The 27,908-nt window shown below is 50.5% G+C and overlaps 1 protein-coding gene across 2 annotated transcripts in view; it reads left to right on the top strand.

Moving 5' to 3' along the window:
• The window catches only part of GCN1 (GCN1 activator of EIF2AK4), a 59,034-nt gene extending 31,918 nt beyond the window's left edge, over window positions 1-27,116 (top strand). For both annotated transcript variants that reach the window (XM_043557752.1, XM_043557753.1), the window contains 29 exons: window positions 59-248; window positions 458-528; window positions 1,167-1,332; window positions 1,683-1,877; window positions 3,098-3,344; window positions 3,797-3,918; window positions 4,251-4,365; window positions 5,440-5,619; window positions 8,018-8,238; window positions 9,660-9,728; window positions 9,932-10,070; window positions 10,160-10,356; window positions 10,554-10,696; window positions 12,693-12,810; window positions 12,923-13,138; window positions 14,659-14,823; window positions 15,986-16,147; window positions 16,434-16,526; window positions 16,755-16,898; window positions 16,994-17,263; window positions 17,505-17,618; window positions 18,059-18,289; window positions 20,019-20,212; window positions 20,355-20,469; window positions 22,563-22,659; window positions 23,002-23,150; window positions 23,691-23,798; window positions 25,671-25,889; window positions 26,409-27,116. In XM_043557752.1, the coding sequence (XP_043413687.1) occupies window positions 59-248; window positions 458-528; window positions 1,167-1,332; window positions 1,683-1,877; window positions 3,098-3,344; window positions 3,797-3,918; window positions 4,251-4,365; window positions 5,440-5,619; window positions 8,018-8,238; window positions 9,660-9,728; window positions 9,932-10,070; window positions 10,160-10,356; window positions 10,554-10,696; window positions 12,693-12,810; window positions 12,923-13,138; window positions 14,659-14,823; window positions 15,986-16,147; window positions 16,434-16,526; window positions 16,755-16,898; window positions 16,994-17,263; window positions 17,505-17,618; window positions 18,059-18,289; window positions 20,019-20,212; window positions 20,355-20,469; window positions 22,563-22,659; window positions 23,002-23,150; window positions 23,691-23,798; window positions 25,671-25,889; window positions 26,409-26,534 (4,576 nt within the window). In that variant the 3' untranslated portion in view covers window positions 26,535-27,116. The remainder of the gene's footprint in view (window positions 1-58; window positions 249-457; window positions 529-1,166; window positions 1,333-1,682; window positions 1,878-3,097; window positions 3,345-3,796; window positions 3,919-4,250; window positions 4,366-5,439; window positions 5,620-8,017; window positions 8,239-9,659; window positions 9,729-9,931; window positions 10,071-10,159; window positions 10,357-10,553; window positions 10,697-12,692; window positions 12,811-12,922; window positions 13,139-14,658; window positions 14,824-15,985; window positions 16,148-16,433; window positions 16,527-16,754; window positions 16,899-16,993; window positions 17,264-17,504; window positions 17,619-18,058; window positions 18,290-20,018; window positions 20,213-20,354; window positions 20,470-22,562; window positions 22,660-23,001; window positions 23,151-23,690; window positions 23,799-25,670; window positions 25,890-26,408) is intronic.
• Window positions 27,117-27,908: the final 792 nt, after the last annotated feature.

Below are 27,908 nucleotides of genomic sequence, written 5' to 3'. Positions count from 1 at the left end.
GAGTGGATGTTGCAAACCCTTGTCTCACTAGCCCCCGCCTTTGTTTGGTCTGCTACAGGCTCTGGTCAACGATGGGCCTAGATCTGCAGCCGGACCTCTGCTCCTTGCTGATAGACGATGTCATCTATCACGAGGCAGCTGTGAGGCAGGCCGGGGCTGAAGCCCTCTCCCAGGCTGTGGCACGGTACCAGCGGCAGGCGGCAGAGGTTATGGGCAGGCTCATGGAGATTTACCAGGAGAAGCTCTATGTGAGTGGCCTGTGCACCCTGCTGCGGGCTGGGCTGTGTGAGAGTGGGTTGGACTCTGCTCGGCCTCCGACCTGCTCGAGATAGGAGTCTTGGAGCTCACTGTGACCCAGGGTGGCTGTGACTGATCTCCCACCTCACAGCTGACGGCTGGCCTGCCCGGCTTGACTGGAGAGCGCACAGCAGTACATTTATCAACCTGTCTTTTGCAGCGGCCGCCCCCAGTGCTGGATGCTTTGGGACGAGTTATCTCTGAATCTCCTCCAGATCAGTGGGAAGCCAGGTATAATGGCCGTTGCCATCTTGTTCCACTCAGAGCTTTCTGAGATATTTCAGGTTGGGTGAGTTGGGTGCCAAGAGGAGGCAATGTGGAATAACGGGACAGTGGAAGGAAAGGGCAAGACCTCCCTCTGAGTCAGACCTCAGTTCAAGTCCTGGCTCCTTCTGGGCTAGCCGAGTGACTTTGGCATGTTTCTCCTTTCCTCCAAGCCTCTGTTTCCTCAGAGGTCCCTGGGGACCTTCTCACTGCTCTATAGCTGAAAAGGATAGTATGTTCACTTCCAAGTGCCTTTACCTCTGATTCTCTTCCTCTCTCCCCTCCTGCAGCCTGTCCTGGAGGTAGGGTGGGCATTGTACTCACAGGTGGGGAAACAGAGGCAGAGCTTGTTCGTGCCCAAGGTCGCCCTGGAGGGAAGTAAACTCTGGGCAGATGGCAGGAGGTCTCCATTTGACAAATGGGTTGTTGAGACGATTGTCTAGACTGGTGGTAAGCACTGGGCAGTGGGCTCCATGCTGTGCTCTGCACCCCAGAGGGAGCTGCTGTAAGCTCCCTTTTCTTGTGGCAGGTCGGGGAAGATTCCGCCACAGAGGAGGCTCCTGGCCGGCCCTCGCCTCCTGACACGCTACCCCCTTATTTCTTAGGTGTGGCTTGGCTTTGGCCCTAAACAAGCTCTCCCAGTGTTTGGATAGCTCTCAGGTGAAGCCCCTCTTTCAGTTTTTTGTCCCTGATGCTCTCAACGACCGAAACCCAGATGTCCGGAAGTGCATGTTGGATGCAGCCCTTGCGACCCTCAACACCCACGGGAAGGTAAAAGATCTCAGCCAGCTGAGGGGGTGAGGAGCAGGCAGGTCAGGAGGCAGGGGTAAGCAGTGGTGACACAGGAAGGCTGAGTGTCAGGAGGCCTGGTGGGCCACTGGCTCCATGCAAGATTTCATTTTTCTTTTTTTGAGCCCCAAAGACCCTGTAAGGTAGTTAAATTCTTGTAAGTCCACTGCATTCCTGCCAGAAAACTGGGAAACCTGCTGGCATTACTGACTGGCTTGTCAGGATGCCGGTCCCAGAGCCAGACACGGTCTTGGTCCTTGGGGCAGAGACCATCATCTCCAGGTGCAGTCTGTAGGGTTAATTTGAGGCTCAGGGTGGGCTTGGCTTTCCAGGAGAACGTCAACTCACTGCTGCCAGTGTTCGAGGAGTTCCTGAAGAATGCGCCCAATGATGCCAGCTACGATGCCGTGCGGCAGAGTGTGGTGGTCCTCATGGGCTCTCTGGCCAAGCACCTGGACAAGAGCGACCCCAAAGTGAAGCCCATTGTTGCCAAACTCATCGCTGCCCTCTCTACCCCCTCCCAGCAGGTACCTGCCTCCTGGCTTGGGGCCCACAAGCCAGCTGGGGAATTGGGACTGACTGTAGATAGATGTGCCTCTGTGTGCTAGCGCCGAGTTGGGCATCAGGGTCCAGAAGGGCCAGTTCTCAGTGAGGAGTCATCCTCTGTCTCGGGACAGCCTGGTTTATGGTCAAGAGCACCCTTGGAGAGGGAGTTACTTTATTCCAGTAGGCTTCATACTAGGTGTTTTCATTTTTTTCCCTACTCATTTACTAACAGTTGTTTTTTGCACTTAGTGTAAACCCAGCACTCCTTATGCTGAGCTTTCCCTGACCTTCTGTGTGTTCCTTACACATTTCAGGGGCCTTTTATTTTATTTTATTTTATTTTATTTTATTTTATTTTATTTTTTATTTATTTTTTTTTCCAACGTTTATTTATTTTTGGGACAGAGAGAGACAGAGCATGAATGGGGGAGGGGCAGAGAGAGAGGGAGACACAGAATTGGAAACAGGCTCCAGGCTCTGAGCCATCAGCCCAGAGCCCGACGCGGGGCTCGAACTCACGGACCGCGAGATCGTGACCTGGCTGAAGTCGGACGCTTAACCGACTGCGCCACCCAGGCGCCCCTCAGGGGCCTTTTAATGTAGTCTCCCAAGCCATAGTGTGAGGATTGTTTTCTTTTCTGAAAATATATGTTCCCCTCCCCACCCCCAAGTGACTTACATTTTGGAGCACTCAGAATGTTCTTGTCAAATGTAGCTTTGCAAAATTGTGGTAAAAGAAATTCAGACACTCACCTGCCCGAGCCTCTGACAGCACAGCATATTGAGCTATGGCTAGAAGACAGAATTGATCATGTCTTTTGGTACCAGTTAATCTGGGCCTGGCCCTGTGAGGCCCAGCTGAATTTCCAGGGCCTTTGACAAGTTAGAAAACTTGGGCCATTTTTAAGGAACACCGTAATGCACTTCTCCCTGGACCATTCTTTGCAAGTGGGTTTAGTCTTCCTGGAGTTTCTCTCACCTGCCCAGGCCTAACAGATGTATTGTGCACCCTGAGGGAGCCCACATCATCCATGGGCGTATAACACTGTTTGCTTGTCTGACGCCCTGTGTTGTCTGACAGACAGTGGCTGAGGTGGGCTTTGGGGACATCATGTGGTGAGATGCTGCGTAGGACTGTGGCAACTCCCAGGAACCGGCCGTAGTTGAGCTGTGGCGCTGACTAGGTGGGCCCCTCCTGTAGGTGCAGGAATCTGTGGCCAGCTGCTTGCCACCTCTCGTGCCAGCCATCAAAGAGGACGCAGGAGGGATGATCCAGAGGCTGATGCAGCAGCTGCTGGAGTCAGACAAGTACGCAGAGCGCAAAGGGGCCGCCTATGGGCTGGCAGGGCTGGTGAAGGGCCTGGGTATCCTGTCACTAAAACAGCAGGAAATGATGGCTGCGCTGACCGATGCCATCCAGGATAAGAAGAACTTCCGCCGGCGAGAGGGTGAGTGTCTCTGAGCTTGGGGCTGCCTAATATGGGAAGTCGGTTCCCACAGCTGCCACAGGAAGGAATCTATCGGGCTTTTCCTTCCTCACTGAAGAGTTGGTGTTTGTGTGTGTGCTGTTGAGGAGGCAGATTGTGTAACCCGTTCCATCTGGTCCTTGCTGATGTGGCCTAGACTTTATTTCTTACTCAGAGACCATCAGCCAAGAGAGAATTGGCCTTACTGGCATTAGTGCCAAGAAGTGACAGACACTCCCTTGTTCTCTCCCTCTTTCTGCTCAGCCATATCCCTGTTCTGGGGGAGGCAGAGGGTGCTGCTCCCTCACAGGGCAGCCGATTTAGTTCTACAGCTGCCTTGATTGTGTCCAAAGGGTGAGGAAGTGGCAGGGAGGTTATCTTGTGGCTGCCTTCAGAGCACAGTCTGTTCCCAGCTGTCCCACCCTCTCCCCCAGGAGCCCTCTTTGCCTTCGAGATGCTCTGCACCATGCTGGGGAAGCTCTTCGAGCCATACGTGGTTCATGTGCTGCCCCATCTGCTGCTGTGCTTCGGGGATGGGAACCAGTACGTGCGTGAGGTAAGTCCTGAGGCTGCACATGAGACCCACTGGCAGCCAGCCTGCCGCTGGCTGTGAGTTTCAGCCATGGGCCAGAGGTGGTGGAAGGGCCCGCTTCCAGAACCTCTCCACCTATACCTTGGGCACCAGTCTCTTCTGATTCCCAGTAAAGTGCTGAAGCTCTGTGAGGTGAGAAACTCTCCTTCTCAGCTGTGACTATAGGCCCAGGCCCAGGGTCTGACACAGGAGACCCCAATTAAGTGTTGTCGCCAGGGGGAACACTCAGTCTGCTGTCAGGCCTTGACTCTTGCTTGGGCAAGGAGGCCCCTGATTGCCTTTTCTTCTCCCTTGAGGCTGCAGATGATTGTGCCAAGGCTGTGATGAGCAACCTGAGTGCTCACGGGGTAAAGCTGGTGCTCCCCTCCTTACTGGCTGCCCTGGAGGAGGAATCCTGGAGGACCAAAGCTGGTAAGCTGCTTCCGTCTATGTCTCTGTCCAACTTCTTTTTCTGAAGACTGCCCTTGCAGGGATCCAGGAAGCCATCTAGGGGTCTTGTCCTGTGCATGTGTGCTCCCCAGCCCACGGGCAAGGCCAAGACCCTCTGAGTCATCATGCGCCTCAGTCCTTCAATAATTTGTGCGCTTTCATGCAAAGAACAGGCCCCTGGCAGGAACCATTGCCCTCAGCGAGGAAATCCCAGAGCCTTAAAATTAGTCTGTGGCTACTTTCTGTGACTTTAAAGTTTTTTCCCCCTTAAGTTCCTTTTTAAAAATAGAATCTTGGGGCGCCTGGGTGGCGCAGTCGGTTAAGCGTCCGACTTCAGCCAGGTCACGATCTCGCGGTCCGTGAGTTCGAGCCCCGCGTCAGGCTCTGGGCTGATGGCTCGAAGCCTGAAGCCTGTTTCCGATTCTGTGTCTCCCTCTCTCTCTGCCCCTCCCCCGTTCATGCTCTGTCTCTCTCTGTCCCAAAAATAAATAAACGTTGAAAAAAAAAATTAAAAAAAAAAAAAATAGAATCTTATCTGGCATCCAAATATGCAAAGCAGATACAAGCAGAGCTGTTCTGGTTTGGGCAGGGTCAAGATCTGGGGCCTTCCTACTTGGCCTCTCCTTTGGCCTTCCCCTCAGTCCTTCAGGCTTTGCCCTGCAGTTTGAAAAATCACAGATCTAAATGAGTTTCTTCACATGTGAATAAAGAAACTAGGCCAGAGAGATTCAGTGAATCGGCCTTAGACCACCACCAGGACTCAGCCAGGTTTTCCCCCATCCTGGTCTCTCCTCTTTTCCCTATACCACCTTGCATGACACCCAGAATCCTGTGGCTCAGTAGGACTCAGGAACATTGTGCTTGCTCTGCTGGAGTCACATCACCCCCCAACTTCCTTGCCCCTCCCCCTGGGGACTGCCTGAGGGGTCACAGTCTGCAGTCTGCCACACTCTGCAGAGGGGCAGGCCGGTTGTCCCTTGCTCAGGCAGCTGGCACAAGTGGCTCCCTGGCCTGTGCTCAGTGATTCCATGCTTGGCCTGTGTCTGCCATCTGCAGGGTCGGTGGAGCTGCTTGGGGCAATGGCGTACTGTGCTCCCAAGCAGCTGTCATCCTGCCTGCCCAACATCGTGCCCAAGCTTACGGAGGTGCTCACTGACTCCCATGTCAAAGTGCAGAAGGCTGGACAGCAGGCGCTCAGGCAGATCGGCTCCGTCATCAGGAATCCGGAGATCCTGGGTATGCTTCTCCCTGGCTCCTCCTCCCATCCCCGGACACTGCAGGGAACAGGCATTCAGCAAAGATCTTTGCCCTCTGAGGACAGATATGCTCACATTGAAATAACCTCTAAATTCTGGGAAGCCCTTTTTCTAGAACAATTAGTGGGAAGTAGTTTGGAAGTAGTTTTGCCACTGGTCTGGAGCTGTCATCGTTGACTGCATAAATGGAGAAACTGAGTCATTGGCTCAGAAGCGCTTGACTCTGAGAGATCCTGTGCACTAAGCTGAGCCCTGAAGTCAACAGAATTAAATGACATGTTCTGGGCCACATCAGCATCGTACATTCTTTGGGAACTTTCTATTCTGTTTCATTGCAGAAGATATGTGATAGAGGGGAAGATTAGGGAAGGGTTATTCCCCTTAATTGTGCCCTGTAGTGTGGTTCTTTTTTAAAAATATATTTACTTCAGAGAGAGAATGCATGCTTGCGGGGGAGAGGGGCAGAGGGAGAGAATCCCAAGCAGGCTCCACACTCAGCCCAGTGCCGTGACTCTGGGATCATGACCTGAGCCGAAATCAAGAGATGCTCAACCGACTGAGCCATCCGGGCGCCCCTGTCGTGTGGTTCTTGATTGAGTGATGGCAAGAGGTTGATTTCTAAAAACAAAACCCAGCAGCCACCTCGCTAAGCAAGGTGAATTTTTAAGCTTTAGTGTGGAACATAGGTAATTGTTCAATGTAGTTCAGCCAGGCGTTACCAGACTTTTGTTTATTCAGAAGATGATGTTTTCTGTGTGGTTTTGTTTTTTAAGGGATGAATAGGTATACTTGGGTTTTGTTGTCTTTTACAATGTTCAACAGCCTTGGAGATTCCTAAGGCTCGGAAACAGTCTTGATCTCTATCAAAGGAAGGGAAGTGCTTTCATTTTGAGAATCCAGCATGGTGTGTGTGTGTGTGTGTGTGTGTGTGTGTGTGTGTGTGTGTGTGTGTGTGTGTGTGTTTAAATTAAGATATGATTTGCATAATATTAAAATCACTTTTTAAAAATGTATACAATTCGGTGTTTTTTTTTGTATATTCACAAAATTACACGAGCATCACCACAGTCTATTTCCAGGACATTTTTCTCACCCCAAAAAGAAATCTCCTACCTGTTAGCATTCACTCTTCATTCCCTTTCCTGCCTCTGGGCCCTGATAGCCACTAATAGGCTTTCTGTTTCTTTGCATTTACCTGTTGCAGACACTTCGTATAGTGGGATCATATGCGTTTGTCCCTTTGTGTCTAGCGTCTTGAGCTTAGCATAATGTTTTTAAGGTTCTTCCATGTTGTAGCATGCATCAGTGCTTTCTTAATGGCCCAATAATCCATCTTGTGGATAGACCACATTTTGTTTATTAAGTCATCTTTTGATGGACATTTGGGTTGTTTCTGTTTATTGGCTGTTTGAAATAATGCTGCTATAAACATTTGCGTACATGGTGGTGTTTTTAGACATGTTCAGGTCTCTTAGGTACCTAGGAATGGAAATTGCTGGGTCATGATATGGTAACTGTCTGCATTTCTCAGGAACTGCTAGACTGTTTTCCAAAGCGGCTGGATCACTTGACATTCCCGGCAGCAGTGTGTGAGAGTTCTCATTGCCTACGCTGTTATTGTCTGTCTTTTTTGGTCATAGCCACCCTAGTGCATGTGAAGTGGCATCTAATCGTGGTTTCGATTTACATTTCCCTAATGACTAATGATGTTGAACTTTTTCGTGGGCTTCTTGGCCATTTGCATATCTCCTTTGGGGAACTCTTAAAATCTTTTGCCTTTTTTTAATCGGGTTGTTAGTTTTTGTTTTTTTTTTCAATTGTTGGCCAGCATGGGTCTTCACAGTGGATGAATTCCCCAGACTTTGGAAAAGATAAGCCAGGTATTTCTCTTGGCATTTCTTTTGCCAGGCTGATGGTGCTCACATGAAGAGCTTGTTTTATCTGGGTGTAACTCCTCTGAGCATTGTGTGTTTCATTGCCACCACTGGCTTGGGGCATTTGGTGTCTCAAAACAGTTTCTTTGCAAAACCACTCTGGGTTGCCCCTTCCACGATCAGGCACTGTGGTGCCTGGGCTGCGCTCCTGCGGAGGCTGAGCACTGTGGCTGCAGCTCAGCTCCCACTGAAAGCAGACTCTAGTAGTCCTGCTAGATCAAGCTGCTCAGTGCAAAGGGGTGACAGCTGCTACTTTTCTTCCTGGCGGAGCAGGGATTGCTCTTTGTAAACAGGCTGGCTTCCACAGCTGGTGACTTGTGGGGTTCCAGTGAGGGGTGGCCCCGGACTCCTTTCTCTTCTGACCCCGTGTAGTTCTGGGGACTCGGCAGTTTTGCCACTCCTGAGACTCGTGTAGACCAGCTTCTCTCTTGTTTGGACATGCAGCCATTGCCCCTGTCCTGCTGGATGCCCTGACGGACCCCTCCAGAAAGACCCAGAAGTGCTTGCAGACCCTGCTGGATACCAAGTTTGTTCACTTCATCGATGCCCCATCCTTGGCCCTCATCATGCCCATTGTCCAGAGAGCCTTTCAGGACCGTTCCACGGACACGCGGAAGATGGCAGCCCAGATTATCGGCAACATGTACTCCCTGACGGACCAGAAGGTAGCAGCCCAGCTGGCACTGGCGCTGGCGCTGGTGCTGGACAGACCAGTAGATGCTGGTTTAGGGCACAGGGTCCTTGCCCACAGTAGACACAGAAGAGCTGTCTGGGCTTTTATCCCTGTTTATGTTTAGGGGACGAAATGCACAATTTTGGGGTGGAGGGTAGGAATCTAGGCTCTCTGGGCATTTTTTTTTTTTTTAATCTTAATGTTTTTATTTATTTTTGAGACAGAGACAGAGCATGAGCAGGGGAAGGGCAGAGAGAGGGGGAGACACAGAATCTGAAACAGGCTCCAGGCTCTGAGCTGTCAGCACAGAGCCCGACGCGGGCTCAAACTCACAGAGTGTGAGATCGTGACCTGACTCTCTGGGCATCTTGTAGAGCACAATGGTTTAAGCTCTTATTAGGTCAGATTAGGCCCCGGATGAGGCCATCCATGCATGGGCTCTTTTACAGACTGCGGGGGAAGAAAGGCCCAGCCTGGCCCCATGTGGGCAAAGTGGCCACTGCTCTGCTTGCAGTTCTCATCCCAAGCTTTAACTTCTGTAAGCCTATAAATTAGAGGAAATTAGCCTAGTTTGGGAGATTTACTTTACCTGCTCCCAGGGGCCTGCATGTGTGAGCTCACTGTCTCCCACAGTCATAGTTTGCTAGCTGAGGGTATGGGCACAAGAGATAAAGTGGACAAGGGCATGTTAGTCCTAGAGAATTTGGGAAATGGGAAAATTGGTGAAACAAAAAATTGTATCTGTAGTTCTCCAACATGGAAATGGTTACTGCTAATGTTTTTTATTACATCAAAAAAAATTATATTCCTAAACATAAGCTGATTTTTAAGTTACAATGAGTTATTCACAAAATTGGTTTTTAAATAGTTCTTTAATATTCTGATACATTTATATACCATAACTTATATAATCCTGTTGTCGGTCCTATACTGTCCAAGGTTTTCTGCTATTTTAAATGATGCTAGAGCGAACATAAGGCTTTTTCTATATTTAAAACTGTTCCCTAAAGCTGAATGCTATACCAAGAGACATAAACCTTTTAAGGTGAAGAAAGGGAAGATGATAACACTGTTCTGAAGGGAAAGTGCCAGAAATAATTTCCTAGATTCCAGAGGCTGGACAAGCCTTGGTCCTGAGATAAGGTCAGGAGGAGGAAGAGCATTGAACTCTAGTTGGGGGCTCTCTCTACCCATTGAGGGTGGGCCTCAGATCCCTCACAGGTTTCCTGAGTGATCATCTGGGGTACCAGTTAGTGGGGTTCCTTGCCAGTTGTCCTTCCCTGCTGGCTGTGGGAGCAGCCCTGCTGCGCTCTCCTTGTCAGCAGAATGGTGAGGTCAGTGGCCACACCGGAACAGGACCCAGAGGAAGCAGGAGCCAGGCCTCCACCTGAGTCACCTCTTGTGTTGTTGCAGGACTTAGCTCCTTACCTGCCAAGCGTGACGCCTGGCCTGAAAGCCTCTCTTTTGGACCCTGTACCTGAGGTGAGTCTGGGAGGAGAGGCGGGCAGGAGCTTGTTATTTTAGCCCACTCCTCAGAAAATTGATTCCTGGGAATTCTCTATAAGCTGCTTTTGCATTTGTCTGGTAAAGGGAAGGAGACCTTAGGGGCCCCTGCCTGCTCCTGTGCGGGCACCTGGTTTTGAGCCGCTGCAACTCTACCATCCTGGTTCTTGGTTACCTGGCAGGTGCGGACAGTGTCTGCAAAGGCTCTTGGGGCCATGGTGAAGGGCATGGGGGAGTCGTGCTTTGAGGATTTGCTGCCATGGCTTATGGAGACGCTGACCTATGAGCAGAGCTCTGTGGATCGCTCAGGCGCTGCACAAGGTGAGGCCAGGGCAGGCCCAGGGGCCAGACCAGGAATGCTGTCTAGGATCCTTCCGATCCAGCGAGTTCATTCTGTCCTTTTGTTACAGGGTTGGCCGAGGTCATGGCTGGCTTGGGGGTGGAGAAGTTGGAAAAGCTGATGCCAGAAATCGTGGCTACAGCCAGCAAAGTGGACATTGCACCCCATGTCCGAGATGGCTATATCATGATGTTCAACTACCTGCCCATCACCTTTGGGGACAAGTTCACTCCTTATGTGGGGCCCATCATCCCATGTATCCTCAAAGTAGGCACCAGGGACCATGCTGAGGGTACCATTACTGAGGGGGGCAGGGTGCATGTGCTCTCCTTGGAGTCTAGGCTCCCTAGCAGCTGGGACTAGGAGGCAAGAATCCTCATCCTGCTGTTCCGGGAGTCCCATTTCCTTTGGGTCTGGTGCCTTGGGGGAAGCAGCCCTGGCTGACCCACCCTCTGTCTGCACAGGCTCTTGCTGATGAGAATGAGTTTGTGCGTGACACTGCCCTGCGTGCAGGCCAGCGGGTCATTTCCATGTACGCCGAGACAGCCATCGCTCTGCTGCTGCCCCAGCTGGAGCAAGGCCTCTTTGATGATCTTTGGAGAATAAGGCAAGGACTCGGGTGGAAAGACCCAGTGGCCCCGGCTTTGCGTTTTGGGAACTCTGAGAAACGAGGAGCGGGAATGTTGCTGAGAACTCTTTTCAACTCTCTCTAGACTCTCACTCTTAAGCACTCAGTGTGACTCTCCAGTTTCATGTAGCAGTGTCTCTATTCTGATTCTCTTTTGAAAAGTTTGCTCTATTCAGTTCTTCAGTTTGTATGAAAATTTTATTTTTTTATTAAAAAATATTTTTAATGATTTTGTGTGTGCGTGTGTGTGTGAGAGAGAGAGAGAAAGAGAGAGAGGGAGTGTGTGTGTGTGTGTGTGTGTGTGTGTGTGTGTGTATCTGTGCATGTACATGCACAAGCAGGGGAGGGGCAGATAGGGAGAGAGAGAAAGAATACAAGTAGGTCTCGCGATGCCAGTGCAGAGCCTGATGCAGGGCTCGAACTCATGAACTGTGAAATCATACCTGAGCCAAAATCAAGAATCAGACACTTAACTGACTGAGCCACCCAGGCGCCCCTTTATGGGTTTTTTTGAATCTTCACTTCAAATAGGACTATGATTTTTGTAGTCATTAAAAACAATAAACCTAATTTAGTTTGTAGAGAAGTAAGGTTTATCCTTCTAGGCCTCTTCTTAGTGATGATCATTTCTGATGATCAGCATTCCTGATTTTCTGTTAATGTTTCTTTGTGTACTCTCCCTCTTCATTGTAATTTTTATTACAGAAACTTTCACCTATGCTTTTAAAAAATGTTGATTTTTCCCATTGTTAAAGTAATAGGTCTTCATTAGTAGAAAACTTGGGAAGAAAATAATATGGGAAAGTGTAAAGAAACAAAAATCTAGGGTCACCTAGGTGGCTCAGTCAGTTGAATGTCCCTGACTCTTGATTTTGTCTCAGGTCATGATCCCAGGCTTGTGGGATTGAGCCCCACATCGGATTTGGTATGAGCATGGATCCTGCTTGAGACTGACTCACTCTCTCTCTCTCTCTCTCTCTCTCTCCCTCCCTCTCTCCTCCCTCCCTCCCTCCCTCCCTCCCTCCCTCCCTCCCTCTCTCCCCCTCTCCCCCTCTCCCCATCTCCCCCTCTCCCTCCCTCTCCACCCCCCTCCTCTGTGTGCATGCACACGTTCTCTCTCTTAAAATTAAAAAAAAAAAATTGTCTGTAACTTCTCTCATTCCACGATAGCCACCATGAATATATTTTTACTTATTTATTTATTATTTATTTTTATTAATAATTAATTTTTAAATTTTTATTTATTTTTGAGAGAGAGACAGAGACAGTGCAAGTAGGAGAGGAGCAGAGAGAGAGGGAGACACAATCCAAAGCAGGCTCCAGGCTCCAAGCTATAAGTTTACTGGACCTTGAGCCTGATGTGGGGCTCAAACTCATGAACGCGAGATCATGACCTGAGCCGAAGTCGGACGCTTAACTGACTGAGCCACCCAGGAGCCCCTATTATTTATTATTTTTAAATTTATATCCAAATTAGTTAGCATATAGTACAAGAATGATTTCAGGAGTAGATTCCTTAATGCCCCTTACCCATTTAGCCCATCCCCCCTCCCACAAACCCTCCAGTAATCCTCTGTTGTCTCCATATTTAAGAGTCTCTTATGTTTTGTCCCCCTTGCTGTTTTTATATTATTTTTGTTTTCCTTCCCTTATGTTCATCTGTTTTGTATCTTAAAATCCTCATGAGTGAAGTCATATGATACTTGTCTTTCTCTAATTTCGCTCAGCATAATACCCTCTAGTGCCATCCACGTAGTTGCAAATGGCAAGATTTCATTCTTTTTGATTGCTGAGTGATACTCTGTTGTATATATATACCACATCTTCTTTATCTATTCATCCATCGATGGACATTTGTAGCCACCATGAATATTTTAGGTGCACTTCCTTCCAGTATATTTTTTGCCCAGTGCTCAGTTGTCCCCCAAGATTGCCCCTCGCAACTGTGTGACTCTGTTATTGGCATCTTCCTCAGGTTTAGCTCTGTTCAGCTCCTTGGGGATCTCCTGTTCCACATCTCAGGGGTCACGGGGAAGATGACCACAGAAACTGCCTCTGAAGATGATAATTTTGGAACTGCCCAGTCCAATAAGGTGCGCGCCTCGAGTTGGTTTTCCACCGGTAGTGGTGGTAGGGATGTGCCCTGGTACTCATGCTCCGGAGGCTTCACCACCCTGCGTTCTCCCTTCTTTTCCACTGCTGTAGGCTATCATCACTGCCCTGGGGGTAGATCGGCGGAACCGGGTGTTGGCAGGGCTCTACATGGGCCGCTCAGACACCCAGCTGGTTGTGCGGCAGGCGTCCCTGCACGTCTGGAAGATTGTGGTCTCTAATACCCCCCGCACCTTGCGCGAGATCCTGCCTACTCTCTTTGGGCTGCTGCTGGGTTTCCTAGCCAGCACCTGTGCAGATAAGAGAACCGTAAGTTTACTGGACCTTGCTTCTGACCCAGCATCAGAGGCTAGGGTGCCTAGAGTCCCCTATCTAAGAGAACATTTATTTATTAGTCATTTAACAGTTACTCTTAAAGATAAAACAGCCAGTTATTTTGCCTTCAAGATGGATTTATTGAGGCAATAGCAAAGAATTGCAGTTTGGGACATGTAAGCCATGCAAAACTATAGTCAAGTCCACTGAACAAAAGAGTGGAACACCCTATAAAAGAGGGAAGGGAGGGTGTCGGGAGGGCTGTTATAAACAAAAAGTCTTTTGGAGTAAACTGGGAGTTTGAAGTGTAGTGGCTATTCATTGGCTCAGTTGTGACTGTCTCTCATTGGCTGGGCTGTTGGCCGGTGGAGGAGGAAAATCTTCCTTCATCCTGCTGGGCTAGTAAAGTATATGCTTTTTCCTGTTCGGTCTGTAACATTCATCTTTTCCTTTTGGGTCTGTAGTTGATGAAGAGTGGTAGGGTGTGGGAGTGCCCTTTTCTGGCCTCCTGACTCCATTCTAAAGGAGGTTTCCTTTTATTAATGTTCACACAACAAATATTTATTAAGCACCACTATGTGCTAAGCAGGGGCCTAAAACCTGGAGATGTAATGGAGAAGAAGAGCAGCCTTATTCTTTTCCTCATGAGCTACACTGTGGTAGAGAAGATGGACGTTAATCAAATAATCACACAGACAGATGTAAATACAGCTATAGCAAATGCTGCGTGGTGCTGCAAATATGTGTAACAGGGCCTTTGACCAGTGGGGGAGGGGGGGTCAGGGAAAGCTTCTCAGAAGAAATGATGCTTGAAGATAAAAGATGAGTAAGTACCCACCAGGTGAGGTAGTGATGAAAGCCAATTCCAGACCAGGGGAATAGTGCTTTAGATACAAGGGCAGGATGTGCAAAAGCCAACAGAAGCTGGGCGGGGGCTGCTGGGTCTGGAATGAGAAACAGGGGTGAGCATGTGAGATGAGGCTGACCTGGGCTGGGGCAGGGGCTGGGTCAGGCATGTTCTCTGGTTGGGAGGAGGGGCCCAGCCTGGGCTCATGTTTGCTTCTGGCAGTCCCCTTTGACCTACTCCCAACCCCCATCTCTGGCAAGCAAACTGCATATTTGGCTAAAGAAGGGTTTGTGTGAGGCCTCAGGGGAGATCGTTTATTTTTTTCCTTAAAAACATTTGTGCCCTGTTCAGCTCCCCTTGGACAAGAGCACGAGGTGAGGTGACTTCTAGGCTGTAGTTATCAATTTAGGGAAATTGACTCTTGACCAGGCAGCATCTGATAAGTTTCCTATTCATATAGAAGGTGCCAGCTCTTGCTTTAGGTTGTGTAGGTGTGTGTGATACAAAGAAATAATTGTATTTTTTAGTGTTTTGCAAGCACCCTGGCGGTTCTTCAGGGCTAACGGCATCTGGGGAAGTTAAGTCCAGGGCCTTCAATCTGGAGTTGTCTTCCAGGTGCCCTGGGGTTTGTAGGGCATTGATGTCCTGGCTTGATCTCTGCTGACAGATTGCAGCAAGGACATTGGGCGATCTCGTCCGGAAGTTAGGGGAGAAAATCCTGCCAGAAATCATCCCCATCCTTGAGGAAGGCCTGAGGTCTCAGAAGAGCGACGAGAGGCAGGGTGTGTGCATCGGACTGAGCGAGATCATGAAGTCCACCAGCCGAGACGCTGTGAGTGTCTTCTTAGGGCCTCGCGGGTGACCTGACTCAGAGGGCTGGGGGCAGGTTCCAGGAAAAGCCGTATCACTAGGGACTCCTGAGTGGCCCATAGAAATTGGTGATGATCTTTTTCTCACCACTACTGAGGCTTCTCCAGTTTAATCCCTTTTGTGTCACTACTGCACTACAGTTAAAATGTGCAGTGTCCTTGGCAGGGAAGGGAGGCCGTGCGCATGTGCGTGTGCTGGTGCTGTGGGAGCGGGAGGGCTGCACACGTTCTTACAGGGAGCAGAGCAGATGAGTGTTACGCTCCCAGTGGGTGGAAGTGTGTCGTTTCCAACAATGTTACCATCCCATAGCAGCCACTTTCAGGGGGCTGGTGATCTTTGCATTCAACTTTCCTTTCTGAGGGTGATCCTCAAAACACGCCTGGGAAACAGATTGAGCAGGCATAGGGCTCTCAGTTGGCATAAAAGTTATGAAGTGGCTGGCTACTCAGAAATGTTAAGCATGTGGCCATTGCTTATTCTCTGATCTACTGGCACCTTCTGCTGAGTGTATCGGTAGAAGTATTATATTCACTGGGGGTTTACGTTTGCATTTGGCAAAGAATGTAAATAAATTCTGTCACCAACTAGAGTTGTGATTCATTGAATAGTTACTGAGTCCTCTCAAAGGCTGAGACCTTGCCGGCGGTGAGGCCGATACATAATCAGTCCCCCGATTCTGTTTGTAGTGCGCTCTGCTTCGGGGGGACCGTTTCCAGAGGGAGCAGAGCTATCCTTGGCCCCACAGTAGCCCCAGAGATGCCACAGGGAAGCAATTTTTTGAGTTGAGTCTTGAAGGACTTGGGAGTTTTCCAAGAGGATGAGCCAAAGAAAGAATCGGGAGAGGGAGCCATGCCATGCAGGGCCTCACCGTGGGAAGGAGCTCTCGTGGGAGATGGAGAGTATCTGGAGAACTCACTTAAAATCCGACTCCTCAGGTGGAGACTGCATATCCTCTCTACGTTCGTATGCTTGCTCATTTTCAGTGAGAACCACTAAGTTAAGAGTCAAGCCAAGGGATGCTGGTGGCCTGGCTAGGCCAGAGGTCCTCGTCCATCTCCCCTTGGTTGCTTCCACTCCTTCCTTGCCTCTGCTGCATCAGGTACAGTGCACGGATTCCGTTGCAGGTGCTGTATTTCTCTGAGTCCCTTGTACCCACGGCGAGGAAGGCTTTGTGTGACCCTCTGGAGGAGGTCAGAGAAGCGGCGGCCAAGACCTTCGAGCAGCTGCACTCCACCATCGGCCACCAGGCTCTGGAGGACATTCTCCCATTTTTACTGAAGCAGCTGGTGAGTGGATCTGCCACACACCTACCAGTTTGGCTTTTACTGTCTCTGTAGAAGCAAAATGCAGGGGGGCTCATTCTGCCAAGGCAGCCGCAGTGTGGGCCCCCCAAGGGAGTGGGTGCAGCAGGCTCAGATTTGGCTCTGTGCTTCTCCTTCGATAGTCAGTAAATGTGGGTGCGGTAGGAGGAAGGGAGGAAAGTGGTGAAGGAAGTTGGCGGTGGCTGGTCTAGACAGCAGAGGTGGGGACAGGAGCCAGCTCCTCAGCATTGCCCTCTGTGCTCCTGTGCAGGATGATGAGGAAGTGTCAGAATTTGCCTTGGATGGTCTGAAGCAAGTTATGGCCATCAAGAGTCGTGTGGTGCTTCCCTACCTCGTGCCCAAGGTAATCCTACCCTGCAGCAAGCACCCCCTGGCCGCGGCTACATGATTATTTCCAGGCCTGCTATGGAGACCTTTTGGACTCACATGTTGGGGAAGGCTGGTGGTGGGTGCAGGGGGCCCTGGAGCAGACACTTAGCCCTCAACAGTGGCCATGGGATCTCCTAGAGTCTAGCACGGTGGCCAGCATGGAGCGGCATTCATTGAGCTGACCTTGTTTATCATTCTACAGCTGACGACTCCACCTGTCAACACCCGGGTGCTGGCTTTCCTTTCGTCTGTGGCTGGCGACGCCTTGACCCGTCACCTTGGAGTGATCCTCCCGGCAGTCATGTTGGCCCTGAAGGAGAAACTTGGGACTCCGGACGAGCAGCTGGTGAGTGTCACGATTACTCCTGGCAGCTTTCTGTCAGCTGTCCTGGCCTGCCCCTGAGGAGCTGTGCTCAGTCTGGGTGTCCCCTGTGGTTTCAGGAGATGGCCAACTGTCAGGCTGTGATCCTCTCAGTAGAGGATGACACTGGGCACCGGATCATCATCGAGGATCTGCTGGAAGCCACCCGAAGCCCTGAGGTGGGCATGAGGCAGGCTGCCGCCATCATCCTCAACATTTACTGTTCACGCTCGAAGGCTGACTACACCAGCCACTTGCGGAGCCTGGTGTCCGGCCTGATCCGCCTCTTCAACGACTCCAGCCCGGTGGTTCTGGAGGAGAGCTGGGATGCCCTGAATGCCATCACCAAGGTGAGGGGACTGCTGGCTGCAGCAGATTTTGATTATAGACCATGCCAGACGCTTGGAAGATTAGACTCTTAAAATAGGCCATGACGTACCTGTCAGCCAACTTCAGCATTTATCAATCCATGGCCAGTCTTTCTTATACTCCCCCCACACTCTTCCCCCTGAGGTATTACTTTGAAGCCATCTTGGGAGGGCTGTACTCAGAACCCTGACATCCTCTCTGCTTTTTCCTGGCCTTCCACAGAAGCTCGATGCTGGCAACCAACTGGCACTAATTGAAGAACTGCACAAAGAAATCCGGCTCATAGGGAATGAGAGCAAAGGCGAGCATGTGCCAGGGTTCTGCCTCCCAAAGAAGGTAAGCCAGGGCCTCGTGAGGGTGCTGTGGGCATATGGCCTTCCTCCACCTCCACCCGCAGTCCCGGGTCTGTGGTAGAGCAGCTGACTTAGGGCCTTCACGGAAGCGTGTTTCTTTCCCATGGTGGCCATATGGGGATAGGGTCTGTGCTGCCTTCAGTTTAAGTTGTGGAGGCCACCACGGCCAGAGCAAGTGAGTCACAGAGGAGACAGCAGGTGTACCTATGTGTGCTAGGCCCACCAGAGCTGTTACCTTCTCATCACTGCCCTGTCAAGACTGTTCCTCAGCCGGCACCCTCTCAGGCTGTTACCCTGGCACCGGAAGCAGTCTCTGTCAGGGAATCACAGAGAGGATGGCTGACAGGGGTGCGTGCTTTGGATAGGAGACCCCTGGACCCAGTGCCTTTGAGATTTGACTGTCGTGTGTGGTTCTCTCATCAGGGAGTAACCTCCATCCTTCCAGTGTTGCGGGAGGGCGTCCTGACTGGCAGCCCGGAACAGAAAGAGGAAGCGGCCAAAGCTTTAGGTTTGGTGATCCGCCTGACCTCGGCTGACGCCCTGAGGCCCTCCGTGGTCAGCATCACTGGGCCTCTGATCCGCATCCTGGGGGACCGGTTCAGCTGGAACGTAAAGGCAGCCCTGCTCGAGACACTCAGCCTCTTGCTGGCCAAGGTGAGTCACTGACACATTCACCTCTTGGTCCATTTGGGTCTTCAAGAACTGATCTGTCTGCCGGTTGGTGTCATGTGGCAGCACGGTGAACTTATTATGGAGAAACAGCATGGCAGAGGAGGGAGTCGAGATGCTAGACGCTAGACTCACACTGTGCCAGAATGACCTTGGGAAAGTATGGTAACCTCTGAGCTTGTGCCCTCACCCTTGATTTGGAAGTGCTGCCAATGAAGAGCTGTGGGGCCTAGAGAAGGTGGTGTCAGGTGGTGCCTGACGCATCCTGAGCGTGCCAGACTAATGCTAGTTGCTGTTTTGTGGGTTGTAAAAATTTTTTTTAATGTTTATTTATTTTGAGAGAGAGATCAGGGGAGGGGCTGAGCGAGAGAGAGAGAGAAAGAGAATCCCAAGCAGGCTCCATGCTGCCAGCACAGAGCCCGATGCGGGGCTTGAACTCCCAAACCATGAGATTGTGACCTGTACCAAGATCAAGAGCTGGACATCAAGAGTTGGACGTTCAACCGAGCCACCCAGGCGCCCCTGCTCGTTGGTGTTTTTTGAAGAACTGTTGGTTCAAAGGAGAAAATCCAAGGCCGCATAATTGCAATTACACGGTTTACATATATTTCCGTTTTTTATTGCTGCCTCATAAAGAGGGATGCAGAGGGTCTGATGAGGGACTGAAAAGGAAGTCTTGAGAGCAGCTGGAGTAACTTCAGTCTTTGCCAAAAGTGTAAGAAGCAAAGAGCCAGCATGTTAACCATTTCTGACATTTTACGGGGCGATAATTAAGTCCTTTAGGATATAAAAAAATTATAAGCAGAACTGAGATTTGTTGTTATAAAAACAATTTTTTTTTTTGAATTCTTACTCGAGATTTGGAAACAAAAGCAAGCTTAAAATTTGTAGCTTTTTTGCCCCTTTTGAGGGAAAGATGTGGGGAGCGTCTTCCCAGATAAGATGTGGCATTGTGAGCATCGGCCTTCTTCTATGGAAGATGGTATCTTTTTTAAAAAATTAAGTGTCATTTTCACCTGTGTTCTGTGCTGTTCTTTTCTGTGGTGTTTTAGAACTCTGTGTACAAACGGAGCCCTTTCCTCCCAGAATTTGTCCCATAGGCCCATGAGTCAATGTCTTCCGTGGCCAGATGGTTCCTACCTCCCATTTACCAGCTTCACTCCATGGTGTGCCTCCCAGCAGCCTGCAGCCCCTGACCCCAGTATTTTCACACTTCCAAACAGCTGCTTTGGTTTTTCCCATTTAGGAAGAAGTAAATGGTCATTCTTGGGAGGGGTGACTTTCTGAGGTCATTTGTTTCATAGGATTGTTCTTAGGGCTCAGTGTCCGTGCTCAGCTTGCATATCTATTGCTCAGAAGATGATACCTGCCCTTACACACCTGGTCCGTTGCCCTGTCTTGGCATTGGAACAGGTCTTTGGTGGGGCTGACAGCCGTCACCTGCGCTGCTCTTTCATGTATTTGGAGATAGAGGTTTCAAGTTGCTTGTCCGTGTGGACTGGTCTCCACTTAAGCCAACCAGTGGCTCCCTTGGAGGTGGTGATAGCAGGGCTGAGCAGGACCTGTCCGTGCTGGCTGCCCTCTCTGCGGGAGTATCTACTCCTAGCCTGTGTGCGAGAGCTCATGGTGGTTTCTGATTGATTTCGTATCTGTTGCACACTGTGGCCTTGGACTCCACCACACCCGTGGTTTCTTATGTGGGTTTCTCAAACAGGTCGGGATTGCCCTGAAGCCATTCCTGCCCCAGCTGCAGACCACTTTTACCAAAGCCCTGCAGGACTCCAACCGGGGGGTACGCCTGAAGGCTGCTGATGCTCTGGGGAAGCTCATCTCCATCCACATCAAGGTGGACCCCCTTTTCACAGAGCTATTGAATGGAATCCGTGTCATGGAAGACCCAGGTGTCAGGTGAGGTGCTGCTGGGGCAGTGTTGTGGCTGTGAGGAGGCCAGGCGGATGCTGAAGCCTCCTGGGGCCGGGCTGGGCCTGTGTGGGAGGGAGCAGTGGTGAAGAAGAACGAGGGGTTTAAGTTGGATGCGTTGGTTCTGTAGGGACACCATGCTGCAGGCCCTGAGGTTTGTGATTCAGGGAGCAGGGGCCAAAGTGGACGTGGTCATCCGGAAAAACATTGTCTCGCTCCTGCTGAGCATGCTGGGACACGACGAGGTATGGCTGCAGGTGGATGGCAGGGCTGGTGGGCTCTACTGGTTCCCCTTCTCTTTGCTTTGGTCGACATGTCTGTTTTGTGTTAGAAGAACTGCTGCCTGCTCACTGGTAATAATCATTCCTGATGCTCCTATCACTCTTTATGGTTTAACAGGCATTTGGTTGTGAGGGAGACAGGGCGGGTAGTGTTGGTATTGGTTGTTCTCTTTCACAGATAAGGAAGGTAAGGTTTTCACAGTAAGGAAAGTAAGGAGCTCTTGTGAACTTACCATGTAATCTTAAACGAGCCACTTTCCCTCTCTGCCTTTCCTTTCCCTGTGTGTAAAATGAAGACATTTGTTTATTGGTTCAGGAAACATTTGCTGAGACAAAGGGTCTATCGCAGAGGTGAAGCAAGCATGGTCACAGCCCTTAAGAAATTTGGCATCTGGGAGGGTGCCTGGGTGGCTCAGTTGGTTAAACATCCAACTCTTTATTTGGCTCAGGTCATGATCTCACGGTTTGTGAGTTTAAGCCCTGCTTCGGGCTCTGCTCTGACAGTTTGTAGCCTGCTTGGGATGATCTCTCTCTCTGCCTCTCTCCTGCCTTCTCTCTCTCTCTCTCTCTCTCACCTTAAATAAAATAAAAAGGAAATTTGGCACCTGGTGTCTGGGACACCAGGTCGGAGGTCTTAGCACTGTTGGAGAGGGTGAGACTTGCCTGGGGCCATGCCCTAGCAAGGTGGAGTCAGCCACAGTCTGAGCTCTGGGACCCCCGGTGCTGTCTCCATTCCAGCACGGCCCTTCCTTCCCCAGCCTGGAAGCGTGTGTTAAGTACTCGTTGGCTGCCCAGCGACTGAGTCTAGATAAGAATTTTCTCTTTCTCCCCTGACAGCCCTCTGTTGTGGGGTTAATCTCTGGACTGAGCCTGTGGGTTCACATGGTTTGCACTTGTAGCGCACTCAGTGGGGCCAGCCCTTGTTGCTGCTGGGCTTACCACGGCTGTGGAAATCTGGCCTCATTCCAACTGCTGCTCCCTGACTAGAGCCCCCCCCTTCTCTGTGAGGGTTTTTACAGGGCCATGCCCAGTGCAAGCAAAAGTTAGTATTTAGGCCAATTTGCATTTCACCACAGTGGAGCTTAAAATAGATCCTGTTGGAGAGAGTGGGCGTCAGAGAGAGCCAGCTTTAGCCTTGCTTGGCACCTGGGCTTCTGCCTGGAGCTCAGAGGTGCAAACTGTGGTCAGACCATCTTCCCCCCAACTCAGAGCTTCCCCTGGATCAATGGTGGCCAACCAGGGTGCCAGCCTGGCATTAGCCACTCAGCAGGTCATTAGTCCTTGGTTGGTGGGTTGGTTTGTGGTCTGTGTGCACATCAGATTGGCACTTATTAATAACATAGTATGTATCTTAAAAATCCACTCCCTTGCTATCCCGTGATTAGTTGGCTAGGGAGGAGCAGCAGGGAGCAGGTTGTGTATCTGGCTTTGATTTTGACAGAAAATGCTCAGCTTTTGCTTGTCCTCCTTAGGTTGATTAGTGGCTTCATTCTGACTTCCTAGGACAAACCTGAATAAGGAGGTGGTGCTAGGGCACTGACACAGTAGAGAGATTCCAGGGTGTCGCTCTGGACACAAGATGACACACAAGGTTGGCAGGGGAGCGGGGCTGGAAGGAAAGGAGCTCAGAGCGGTTCTCTAGGTGACGTCCAGTGATGTGGGCAGGGGCCGCCCCTCGCTGCCTCCCAGAGCTGTTGATAGTAATTGAGCTAATACGTGGAAAATGTTCTGACTTTCTAAGAAGAGAGGTGCTACGTAAATACGGGTATTATTGCCATTGTGATGATGATTACCATATGCACGCACACTGGAGTTTTCTATAATTGAGAGAAGTGCTGGGTGTGTGGTTGTTCGCTCCACGCCCAGTGGCGGCTGCCATGAATGGCAGTCCCGCTCTGGCAGCAGGAGCGCACGTGCCTGGAGTGGGGACAGGAGTCTGGAGTCGCCTCGTTCTGCCTTCTCCCCTGCCCTCCATCCTGGGCAGTTGCTGGCCCCACTGACCTTGCAGCTGGTGGTGCAGCTCACGCCAGCTTTTGCTCCCTTCTGTGCTCTGTCAGGACAACACTCGCATCTCCTCGGCCGGCTGCCTGGGCGAGCTGTGTGCCTTTCTGACTGAAGAGGAGCTCAGCGCTGTCCTTCAGCAGTGCTTGCTGGGTAGGTCTACTGTGCACTGGGGACCCCCTGCAGGGCCTTGTCTCCCCTTTCTCTCGGGGGGGTCTTCTGGCAGCTAGTCTCTCCTTGGGGAATCCAGCTCTTAAAACAAAATGGAGTTTCCAGTGGTCCTATAGTCCCTTACGTCTCTGCTCGGGGAATGTGGCTGCGAGTCTGAAGCAGCTTGAGAGAGACCTCTTCATAACGTGTCACATGGGGCAGAGCGGTCCGTGTGCAGTGGACTGGGATTTCCATTGGGCTTAGGTTGGGTAGGCCTGGGGGCTGCATGGCTGGTAGGGGCATAGTGTAAAGTGTAGGTTGACCCAGTTGTGTCCTTCCACTCAGCGGATGTGTCTGGCATTGACTGGATGGTTCGACATGGACGGAGCCTGGCACTGTCTGTGGCTGTGAACGTGGCTCCCGGCAGACTCTGTGCGGGCAGGTATAGCAGTGAAGTTCAGGACATGATCCTCAGCAATGCCATGGCAGACAGGGTAAGGCTTTGGGGCAGCCACACCCCTCTCCCCCTCCCTAGCCCAAATTCCACAGCTGTTTCCTTGCTGACACTGCACAAGGGGCGGGGGAGGGGCTCTACTGCAGACTGGGCGGTGAGAGGCCTGGGTTCAAATTTTGCCTTTGCCAGTAACTTTCTGTGGCCTTGGACCACTACTTGGTCTCCCTGGGCCTCAGTTCTGTCATCTGTAAACAATGAGTTTAGTAGGAGTGTCTAGAGGTCCCTTCCATGTCAGAAGCTCTCTGAACCCTGTTCGTGGGAAGCAGTGCACACAGGCTTTGTTTGCTTCATAGCCAGGAAGCAAAGAAAGCTGTCTGCAAGAAAGCTGTCAAAGAGTCTTGGATGTGAAGTTGTGTGTGTGTGTGTGTGTGTGTGTGTGTGTGTGTGTGTGTGTGTAGCAGGGGTGCTTATATGAGGGGCCAGTGTCCTGGAGGTTCCTGGGGATGAGACAGAGCCTGGCCCTGCTGCTCCGAGGAAGGGGCAGGGTGCTGTGCCATCCAGCTCTTTCCTGTCCCCACAGATCCCCATCGCAGTGAGCGGGATCCGGGGCATGGGATTCCTGATGAAGCATCACATTGAGACAGGGGGAGGACAGTTGCCAGCCAAACTCTCCAGCCTGTTCATTAAGGTGAGTAGGGGCAGCCTGGCTTGTGAGAAGGACCCATGTCCAAAGAACACTGGAAGTGTGCTGTCTGACTGTGTTCTAGGAGTTGTCTGCGGAGAGCTCTGGGAGGTCTCTGAACCCTTGGGAGTGGAACACAAAGTGATTCTGTGTGCTTTTTTCCTCCGGAAGAGTGCCTGATTTGTCAGATTCTCAAGTAGACCTGTAACCCCAAATCAAATTAAGAATCACTATTTTGTTGTGTTTTTTTTAACTTTTTTTTTTGTTTTAATTTTATCCTTTCTCAAAAGTGTACTATAGTATCATATTGTGGTTTAGTTTGCATTTGTTTATGGCTAATGATGTAGAACAATTTTTTTTTTGAGTGCGAGTAGGGGAGGGGCAGAGCTGGGGAGAGAGAGAATCTTAAGCAGACTCCGTGCCTCGCATGGAGCCTGATTTGGGGCTTGATTTTGCAACTGTGAAATCAAGACCTGAGCTAAAATCAAGTCAGACACTCAACCCACTGAGCCACCCGGACGCCCTGATGTAGAACAATTTTTATGTGCTTATTAGCCATCCCCACATTCACTTGGTAGAGTGTTTATTGATGTCTTTTGCTGTTCTTAAAATTGTGTTTTTTCTTTCCTAATACTGAAGTTTTGAGAGCTGTTTATATATTTTGCACATAAGACTTTAAGAACCACTATCTGAGGTATTCCTTCCAGGCATCTGGATTTAGTAAAATTTGGGACAGACCTGGGTTCAAACCTTTTTTTTTTTAATGTTTATTTTTGAGAGTGAAGAGAGAGTATGAGTGGGGGAGGGGCAGAGAGAGAGGGAAACACAAGATGTGAAGCAGGTTCCAGGCTCTGAGCTGTCAGCACAGAGCCTGACGCAGGGCCCGAATTCGTGCTGGGTTCAAATCTTAATAAGTCTTTTCTTCCCTGCCTCCTTTTAGCTGGCATGGCGCTTATTTTTGTTATAATAATATAACAGGTGGCTGCAAGGTGTCAATTAGGAAAGCCTGGGAGCTGGACACTGGGGACCCTGCTGCCTGTGTAATAAAGCGAGCTTTTCAGAAATTGTGCACACAAATCAGAGCGAGAATCTGCATTTTTAGAGGTGTGGCTAAGTCTGAGACTCTGCCTGTGTAACCAGTTCCTGGGCGGTATCAGTGCTGCTGGTGTGTGGACCTCAATTTGAATAGTGAGGTTCCAGAGGGGGATTGCCCCATCCTGCAGACGCCTGCAGCCCTGCTGAGAGTTCTCAGGGCCCCTGTTAGATTGAGCCCATGTAACAGCATCACCTTGCATGCAGCTGTTCATCAGTGTTTGTTTACTGAAGATCCTCTGTGTACCTCGCTGGGCTAGACCCTCAAGGCATAGAGGTGCATGGAGCAGACAAGATCTGTAGAGTTGGAGGTACACAAAAAGCCTATGGGGATGAGGAGGGCCCTAATTTAGAGAGGGTTGTTATGGGAGACCTCTATGGGCTGACACTTGAGCTGAGGCCTGTAGGAGGAGAAGGAGCCAACCATGTGAGGACCCCCGGGCAGGCACATCCCAGGTTGTGGGACCAGTCAGGGCGGAGGCCCGAAGGCGGGAAGGAGCTTGGTGTCCCCGAGGAAGTGATAGCCCTGCGTGGACCAAGAGTAGTGAGAAAAAGGGAGAGAGTAGCATGAGATGAGGTGGGAGAAGGAGATGGGCTGAGTCAGAACCTGTCACTGCCCACCCCCCCACCCCCCCACCCCCCCACCCCCCCAAGATGGGAAAGGAAGCCATTGGAAGTGAGCATTGGGGTCAGTTTCTGGATGAAGAGGGAATGTCAGGGCAGAAATTTGGGCTTCCTTGAAAAACAGATTGGATGTGCCTAACTAAAAGCTTATGGTCTTCTTAGTGTCTGCAGAACCCATCCAGTGACATCAGGCTGGTGGCTGAGAAGATGATCTGGTGGGCCAACAAGGACCCGCTGCCTCCCCTGGACCCCCAGGCCATCAAACCCATCCTAAAGGCTCTTCTCGACAACACCAAGGATAAAAACACTGTCGTGAGAGCCTACAGTGACCAGGCGATCGTCAACCTCCTCAAGATGCGGCAGGGCGAAGAGGTGTTTCAGGTGGGAGCCTGGGACTGGGGTGTCCCTCCAGGGCCTGCTGTGGGTGCTCGGCACACGGCTCTACTGCATGGTAGTCTTTAAGCATCATATTCCACCACCTCACATGCTGAGTGTTGAGAGGCAGATTGTGGTCAGGTGACTGGTCTAGTGCCTGAAAACATTCTTCTGTTCCTGTGGTGTTCAGGCTTCTTTCGGCAACAGAGCCCTGTTTTGGAGAAATCCAAATAAAGTCTCACTTGGCATCTGAATGTGTGGAACGGATCCCAGGAGGGAGCCCTGTTCATGCACTCCTCTCCCCACCATATTTAGAGCACTGAAAGCCCTTCCACTCCCCGCCTCAGCACATGAAAAGCATGAGGTGTGGTTTTCTTGGCTTCCCAGGGATCCATCAGACTCCCTTATTTTGCCAGAGTCCACAGCAGTGCTAGTTCTGAGGTTAATGTTCATTTTTGCCTTGGCTTGGAGAAACCTGAAGCTGTATTTTCTGACTACGTCTCCTCATTTCCATCTTCCCCACAGGCCCTCTCCAAGATCCTGGACGTGGCCAGTTTGGAGGTGCTGAATGAGTGCAACCGAAGGTCCCTGAAGAAGCTGGCCAGCCAGGCCGACTCCACAGAGCAGGTGGACGACACCATCCTGACCTGATAGGCCCAGGCCCCGCCCCCCGGGCTCCACCTCTTTGTTCAATGTTTTCATTTTTGAAAATACGTTTGTTCCGATGGGGAGCTTAGGAGATGGCGTTCCCAGAAAGTATTTTAATATTTGAACAGACCACAGCCAAAGCCTTAAATCAAACCCACACACAACTGAAAATTGCCTCCTCCATCTCTCACCCTTTTCTTTGGAGAAGAGACAAAAGCACATGTGTGAGCCTCACCAAGTGGTAGCCAAAGAGCTGATCATCCGGCTGAGCATGGCTGGGTCTGGAACAGGTGGGGTCAGACTTCTGGATCCTCTTCTCCTGTGCTTGAGTTCTGCTTCGGGAGCCAGTGCTACTAGCCTTTGGCTAGATCCTGAGTGGGGCACTGAACCGTGGAGGTCGGCCTGGTGTGCTGTGTCTTGGCGTGGCTTTGCCATGTTGTGTGGCCCGATTGGATCTGACCCCTGTCAGGTGAACATGACATACTCGCAATGCCCTGGCAATTCACAAGTCGGGGAGGGGTATTGGTTTAAATGCAGGTTGTTTGAAGGAGGAATGTTTTAATAAAGGCTTTGATTTAATCTCGATACAAGCAGATTTATAAAAATCTCCAAGCATCCATTAAACATGAAGCTTTGTGCATCAGGAATAAGGCGACACTTGCAACGCTCTTGTGAGCACCGGCAGCATTCTGACTCTTGGGCATCTCTCCTGCTCTTGGAAGTCTCGTAGAGATTTATGCACTTCTCTGTCCTGAGGTTGGGTCCCGTGATTTCACTGAGCATAGAGAAGGCAGGGGTTGAATTGGCCACTTGCCTGTTCTGTCCTGACTCAGAAAGGTAGGGGAGCTTCTGGTAGTCAAGTGTTAAAGAGAAGTCCATCCCTTCTGCGGAGTAAGAAAGAAACACATTGCTGTAGTTAGAGGACTTGCCGAAGGAAAGAAAAGTTGCAGTTCAGCATCTGTCTCCTTTATGAATGACTTCCTTCCTCCTGGTTCTTAGAAGGCTCGTGATCCACATGTCCTGTCTGACGGAGCATGCCCTTCTGGGCCCAGTGACGCAAGTTTTTCTGGGCTGTGTCCCTGGTCACAGTATGGAATAAACCTCTACCGAAATTACTGGTCAGAGCTGTAAAAGAAAGGAAGATTAAATGTGGTAGTGAGCTCATTTTGTAAAAAGTCTAAAGTGTTCTATCAAAAAAAGCAAGGCTTGGCTTATTAATGCAGCAAAGGTAGAAAGTAGCCCTGTGACTCAGCACTTCTGATAAATAAGACAAGGTGACCTCTGAGATACTTCTGATGAAATCCTTGCTTTCTACGCCTGAGCCTTATATGTCATAGGACTTCCTATTTTCTTGTAGCAGGCATGGTCTCAGCTGGC

Source organism: Prionailurus bengalensis, chromosome D3, assembly GCF_016509475.1.
Source record: "Prionailurus bengalensis isolate Pbe53 chromosome D3, Fcat_Pben_1.1_paternal_pri, whole genome shotgun sequence".
Taxonomy (NCBI): domain Eukaryota; kingdom Metazoa; phylum Chordata; class Mammalia; order Carnivora; family Felidae; genus Prionailurus; species Prionailurus bengalensis.
Note: the sequence above shows the minus strand (reverse complement) of the source record. Positions and strands in the feature narration are given on the sequence as shown.